General features: G+C 38.5%; 1 protein-coding gene across 3 annotated transcripts in view; it reads left to right on the plus strand.

Annotated features, from left to right (window-relative positions):
- LOC102764241 overlaps positions 1-1,383 on the plus strand; it is a 32,171-nt gene extending 30,788 nt beyond the window's left edge. For all 3 annotated transcript variants that reach the window (XM_006759705.2, XM_006759703.2, XM_006759704.2), the window contains exon 8: positions 1,061-1,383. In XM_006759705.2, coding sequence (XP_006759768.1) covers positions 1,061-1,177 — 117 coding nt within the window. In that variant the 3' untranslated portion in view covers positions 1,178-1,383. The remainder of the gene's footprint in view (positions 1-1,060) is intronic.
- Positions 1,384-7,507: the final 6,124 nt, after the last annotated feature.

The following is a 7,507-nucleotide window of genomic DNA, read 5'->3' on the forward strand; positions in this document are numbered from 1 at the left end:
AATATCGATCGGCTGCCTCCCACACACACCCTGACCAGGGATTGAACCTGCAACCTAGGTATGTGCCTTGACCAGGAATCCAACCTGTAACTTTTGGTGTATGGAACAATGCTCCAGCAGGTCATGGATACCGGCCAGGTCAAAACAAACCTTTTAAAATATGTGGTCTCCAATTTATAATTTCTACATATATTGAAATAATTCAGTTATTTTATCAAAATAACTTTCACACTAAATACATAAATCTGTCTTGACAACCATTGGAAATTAATATTTACAGAGTCCTTATTATAAATTGTTGAATAATTTTATTGCTCTCCTATTTAATGAAACTTCTTTAAACAGATATATATCCATTGTTGGCTCCAGAATTTCTTTGTCATGGAGACTCAAGTTTTCAATGTGAAGGGAAGGGCCTGATGAAGGTTATAGAGGGAGATTAGCCCTGCTTTTACAACCCCTTAGCACCAACACTGTGTATATATGAGCAGTTTTCTGTGTGTTGCCATTGTTGTTTTAGAATTTTGTTTAAACCTAATGATGATTAAATTATGTACATTAAAACAATTCTTTACTTTCTTTATTCTTTAAAATTTCAAAATCTCAGAGTAAACTAATTAAATTCCTGAATTCATAGACCATTTAGTACAACAAAAAATTGTTCATGTGAATAATAAAAAGAAAAGAAAAAGAAAAGAATTGTTCATGTAGTACCGTGTAGAACTTAGTCCTGCTCATTGTAGTAAAAATCTGTTGTGTTGTCTGGCCAGTGTGTCTCAGGGGTTGAGCGTCAACCTATGAACCAGGAGGTCATGGTTCGATTCCTGGTCAGGGCACATGCCTGGGTTGCAGGCTCAATCCCTAGTGGGGGCCGTGCAGGTGGCAGCCAATCAATGATTCTCATCATTGATGTTTCTATCTCTCTCTTCCTCTTTGAAATCAATAAAAATATATATTTAAAAAATTTGTTGTGTTTAGGAACTTACTTAGTCATGATTTCTTCCCGAAAATAGGATTAGTCTATAATTTTCCTGTTTGTTTATAATCTTTTTTTTTCCAGGTTAGTATACAGTTATCTTCCTGGGTTGAAGAGGTACCACTGAACTATGATATATACCCAGAAAAGGATATTAACAGGGAAGCTCTTGAACAAATACATTTATATAAGATTCTCTAGCACTAAAATAGTCCTATTGCAATATAATGTTTTTTGAGTATTACAAAACAATGAAAAAGAAACATAACCCCAACACCCAAACACCTATTTTTTGTGTGTATTCCTTTCTAGTCTTTGTACGTATGTTTACATATTTATAAATAGTTGCATTTGTATATTTGTAACTTTGATTTGTGTGATAATTTAATTAAAATACCTGAAAATGTTTTGTTTTCCTCTAGTTTCTTTTATTCTGTTATAAATATAAATATGTCTTTCTTTAGTCATTAACTCTGTATACCAAGTCCAGATATAACAACAACAAAAAAAGACTAGAAGTAGCTTCTATTAAGAGAAGGGTGGAGAGGAAGGTTAAGTTACATTGTATTCCAATTATTAAATCTCTGTTGTGTCAGATTCCTTTTTTTCCTTTGTGTCAGATTTTTTATATACAGTTTTATCTGAAGAGTCTAGCACAAGGACTAAAATTAAAAATAATTACAGTTGCTAGGGAAAAGCAAAACTAGAAAGATAGCCTCCAAAATATAGTAAGTAGAGATTACTAGTATATCTAGGTGGAACAATTACTGGTGATTTTTTTTCCCTTTTCTGTATTTTTTTCTATAATGACTATATTTCTTTTGAAGTCAGGGAAAGCAGAACTTTTTAACGAATACAATGAAACATCAAAACTTGAACACTTAAGCTCCACTGGTGTTGCTCAGTGGTTGAGTGTCAACCATGAACCAGGAGGTCACGGCTCAATTCCAGGTCAGGGCAAATGCCCAGATTTCGGGCTCGATCCGCAGTAGGGGGTGTGCAGGAGGCAGCTGATTGATGATTCTCTCTCATCACTGATGTTTCCATCTCTCTGTCACTTTCTCTTTCTCTGAAATCAATAAAAACATTAACAACAACAAAAACTTGAACACTTAACTAGGTCTAGAGCATTCCATAAAATACACATAGTATTCATCCATGAAAAAGTGAGTTTATTAGCAATATGGCACATAATCACAAGCATGTAAGTTACTGAACTTCACTTTATACTGTACTTATTCTTAATAAAGTATGTCCTAAACTCTAAATCCCAATCACCCTATTGTATATTTAAATGTTTCTCAGAAGCATGAACCTCTAAAGCAAAGTGTGCTGCTATGGCTCTTGGTGAATGCCAGAACTCCCATTCTAGATAGAATGCCCTGGACAGGCCAGAAGAATAGAGAAAACTAGCAATACTCAGAGCCCTGAGGGGAGAAATCTATTTGTAAACCTAGTTTCAAATCATTCAGCCCCTCATCTGTAAAACAAAAATAAGAATTCAGCCGTCAGTGGAATATAGTCAAAAATACAGATTATAGGTGGTTACCATAGATATGTGATTAAAATTACAGAAATAATGGGCAATAGTTTAAATACTGTCACTGCTGTGATTTTAGACATGTCAAAATGAGCCATGGATCTTTAGTTGATGAGTGGAAAAAAGGTCTAAAATATTTGAAAGTATTTTGTGTGACATGTATATACTAACATATTTTTAAATGAATGCCTGAGGCAAATACTAGAACGATAGTATATTTAGAAGATATCCTTATACCAGTATTAATGTTCTGCAAGTTAAAGTTATTTAACTTTATTTTTTGATGTCTATATATTTGTGTAGAGACAATTACTGTAGTTATAAAAGCTAGATTCTGCCAGGCCAGTGTGGCTCAATGATTGAGTGTCAACCTATGAACCAGATCACAGTTCAATTCCTGGTCAAGACACATGCCCAGGTTTCAGGCTCCGTCCCCAGTAGGGGGCGTGCAGGAGGCAACCAATCGATTCTCCCTCACCATTGATGTTTCTAACTCCCTCTCTCTGAAATATATATGTTTTTTAAAAATAGGTTCTTATTTTAGGAGATTTTTTGGTTTTGGGAGTTTTTCACTTCTAGCTATTTGTCGCTACTTAGTCTCAGTGACCCTCTACCCCCTGCTGTCCATGCCATGTGTCTCAGAAGGCTCAGGGGGTAGAAGGGTAGCACATAAGATATATTCATATTTCAGCAGCCAAATGAAAAATACACAAAACAAAAAGAAAAACCTTTTTTCATTTAGCATTACTTGTGCTCAAAGAACTAAAAACATTAAGGTTACAGTAAATGTCCTTTACTTCATAAAATATATAACAAATTTGATAGAAAACAAAAAATAAAGTTGCTTATTAGGGCATTAGAACTTTTTTCTGCCAATGTTCCTTTAAAATTATTGAACTTCACCAAGTTTTGTCACCACTTTCTTTCATCTAACCTCTAAACCCCTCTACTAATGCAGATGCCCTTGAGGTCTTATTTAGGGATACCACAACTTAGACATTGCAGAATTTCATGAAAACTTTATAATCAGTAGACATTGTAAAGTATTTTGTATTGATGAATTTTCAGCCATGCAACTATTAATTGCACTAACTAATCACACAAACATGTATTAAGCTCATTGTATATTTAGCACTCTGACACCGCAGACACAAAAATGAACACTTGGTTCTATCCTGAAGGATCTTAACTGTAAGGAGGACAAGCACACATTAATTAGTTTGTTTATTTACTAGAGGCCTGGGTGCATGACATTCCTGCACGGGAGTGGGGAGGGGAGCAAGGTGGGGGGGTGGTCCCTCAGCCCCGGCGTGCGTGCCCCCTCTCGTGCGCCCTCTCGCAGTCTGGGATGCCTTCCCCCACTGAGGGGTCCTTAGTGCTGCCATGGAGGCAGGAGCGCTGTGCTTGCCAGCCAAAAGCTGGGCTTGCTGCTCCTTAGCACTGCTGCCACCGCACCAGCTGTGAGCCCGGCTTCTGGCTGAGTGGCGCTCCCCCTGTGGGAGGACACTGACCACCAGGGGGCAGCTCCTGCATTGAGCGTCTGTCCCCTGGTGGTCAGTGTGTGTCATAGCGACCTGTCATTCTGCCATTCAGTCGATTTGCATATTAGGGTTTAATTATGTAAGATTTATTTACTTATTCATTCATTATTTTTGTTACAAATGGGAAATGTCATTTTATTCAGTACATAGCAACAGGTTTCTGTACCTGAACTTGAAGACAAGTCCTTTCCACCTTAACTGGGGAACAGGTAAGGAGGGTTTAAAATATGTGGCCCAAGCAGGGACACATTAGTTTAGATATAAGATAAGGAAAGATGGTCTTGGTAGAGGGAACAGCCTGTGCAGAGGTATATAGCATAATGAGTACTATACAGCATAGTGGTTAGACAATCCTGTACTTTACAAAATATTCCCCTCCATATTTCCAGTACCCACCTGGCAACATAATTATTACAATAATATTGACTATATTTTCTATGCTGTACCATAATGGATACTTTTGTATGACTAGAGGCCAGGATAGGATTACATGAGGTTAGTGAAGTAGTTGGATGCCAGGTCAGGATGGGCATGGTATGCCAACCAAACAAGATCACATTTTATTCTGAGAGTCAGAGTGAGCCATTAAAAGATTGTAAGCACATTGATATGGGCACAATAAACTTGTATCCTTTTAAAACACCAGCATGGTATTCTGGGTCAGGGTTAGGAGTTAGAGTTTCATTTATCTTTAAAAATATATATATATCTTCATTGATTTCAGAGAGGAAGGGAGAGGGAGAGAGAGATAGAAACATCAACGATGAGGGAGAATCATTGATTGACTGCACTCAAGCCCGCAACCCAGGCATGTGCCCTTGACCAGAATCGAACCTGGGACCTTCAGTCCGCAGGCCGACACTCCATCCACTGAGCCAAACCAGCAAGGGCTATCTTATATCTGCTTACTTTATTTTTAGCATAATGAGCTGTGGAATCTACGGTTGTGTTTTAAAAGGATAATAAGACAGCTGGAAAAAGTGAAATAGAAAAGAAGAGAGAATGTGATTGTTGTAAGAGAAGTTTGAAAGGGAGAAACCAATGAGAAATTCAGGTATAATTTAGGGGGTGGGGCAGTTTTAAAAAGACATTTGAGGAAAAAGCAAAAAGACTAAAATAAAGATGACATGATAAATAAATAGAAGAAAAGTTTTAAAAACATGGAGAAAAGGAATAAAAGAAGGGGAGAAGAAAAAACATTTAAAAGGGATGGGAGAGTATGAAAAAAGTAAAAGCAGAGAGAGAGAATTGAAAAGCAGGAGCAAGTAAGGAATCAAGTAGGATTTGTAAGTCAGTTTAAAAATACAGTAGAACAGTGTGGCTGGTGTAGCTCAGTGGTTGAGCATTGACCTGTGAACCAGGAGGTCACAATTCGATTCCTGATCAGGGCACATGCCTGAGGCTTGATCCCCAGTGTGGGTGGGCAGGAGGCAGCCAGGCAATGATTCTCTCATCATTGATGTTTCTATCTCCCCCTCTCCTTTCCTATCTGAAATCAATAAAAATATACTTTTTAAGAAATACAATAAAACATACATAATGGATAGACAGAAATGGACTTTACAAAGGAGAAGCCAGTAAAAATGTTAGAAAAAAAGAGGAACCAAGTTTTGTTAAATGGAGCCAGGAAGAAAACAAAATAAAATTTTGTTGTGTTGTTGAGGTAAAATGAAGATAGGTATGTTGATAACTTGATTTTCAGATAGATATAGGTAGGACTGTAAAAAGAGGCCAGTAAAAAAGATAATACAAAAAAATTTAAAAAGGAAAAAGTAAAGAGAAAAGGAAAGAAAAGTGTTTAAAAAACGAGTCAGGAAGATGGGAGTAGAAGAAGGAAGAGAAAAGGAGAGGAAGAAGGCTGGGAGGGAGTTAAAGAGGGCAGTTAGAAGGGGAAAGGTGAAAAGGCAAAAAGTAATCCAGGACAAAGCAAAGGAGGGTAAAAGAGGGTGGAGGGAAGGAGGGAGAAATGGTGGGAAATAGGAAGAGGGAGGAGGGAAAAAGGGAGGAGGAGAAGGCCAGAAAGCAAAGAAGAGAGAAAAAAGAGAGAAAAGTCATCAAGAGGCATTCAGAAAAGGAGGGAGAGGAAGAGGAAAGGAGAGGCAGGGAGAAAGGAATCAAGGAAGGAAGAAGGGAGAGGGCAAGAAAGAAAGATAGAAACAGAGCAAAATGTTTGAAAAAGAGATGGTAACAAATCAAGTAAAATTGTGGATATAATGCTGGGACAGAGAGATGTTTAAAAAGCAAAATACAGTAAAATAAGGGTGATAGATGGTTGCTTGCTAGCTAGATAATAAATAGAAAATAGAGATATGTAGAGGTGATGGATGGATGGATGATAGAAAAGGGAGGGAAGAAAGAAGGAAAGAGGAAGGAAGGAGGGTAGAAGGAAGGCTGGGTGAATGAGATAAAGGAAGAAAGGAAAGAAAGGGAGGAGAGGAGAAGAATAAGGATGGATGTTAGTTAGGCAAAGAAAAGAAGACATAGTGAAAGAAAGGAAATGATAGGGAATAAATGAAGGAAGGTAGATAAAAAAGAGTGAATGAGAAAAAAGAAACACTAAAAGGAAGTATCAGTAAAAAGGTTAAAAAAAAAGTCAAAGGAAAAAAGAGGAAAGATTAAAATCAGGAGCCAGGGGAAAAAAAGGAGTGGGGGTAAAAGAAGCTGGGAAGGAGGGTGAGAGAAAGGGAGGAAAGGAAGGCAGGCAGTCAAGAAATTTTAAAAAGGCTCTGGCCGGCTTGGCTAAGTGGATAGAGCGTCAGCCTGCGGATTGGAGGATCCCAGGTTCGATTTCGGCCAAGGGCACATGCCTGGGTTGTGGGCTCAGTCCCCAGTAGGGGGCGTGCAGGAGGTGGCCGATCAATGATTCTCTCTCACCATTGATTATTCTATCTCTCCTTCTCCCTTCCTCTCTGAAATCAATAAAGAAATTTAAAAAAAGAAAGAAATTTTAAAAAGGAGGAGTCAATAGGAAAAAGTAAAGGTGAATTTGAGAGAATTTTGGAAAAGATGGAACCAGTAAGAAACTCAAATATAATTGTGGAGGTGAAATATTTAAACACCGTGGGATAGGGCCTGCCATTCACCACCCGGGAGCAGGCCTAAGCCAGCAAGTGGTTATCTACTGAGGGGTCCCAGACTGTGAGAGGGCACAGGTTGGGCTGAGGGACACGCCCCCCCTCAGTGCACAAATTTTTGTGCACCGGGCCTCTAGTATCCTATCTGATAAAAGAGAAACATGGTAATTGGCATACGACCGCTACCCTTCCCATTGGCTAATCAGCGAGATATGCAAATTAACTGCCAGCCTAATCAGCGATATGCAAATTAACTGCCAGCCAAGATGGCGGCCAGCAGCCAGGCAGCTTGAAACTAACATGAGGCTTGCTTGCTTCAGTGACAGAGGACTCCAATGTTCCCTGACTGCCTTGCCGACCTCTGAGCTTGCGCTGT

The sequence above is a fragment of the Myotis davidii genome, unplaced genomic scaffold, assembly GCF_000327345.1.
Source record: "Myotis davidii unplaced genomic scaffold, ASM32734v1 scaffold176, whole genome shotgun sequence".
In the NCBI taxonomy this organism is placed as follows: Eukaryota; Metazoa; Chordata; class Mammalia; order Chiroptera; family Vespertilionidae; genus Myotis; species Myotis davidii.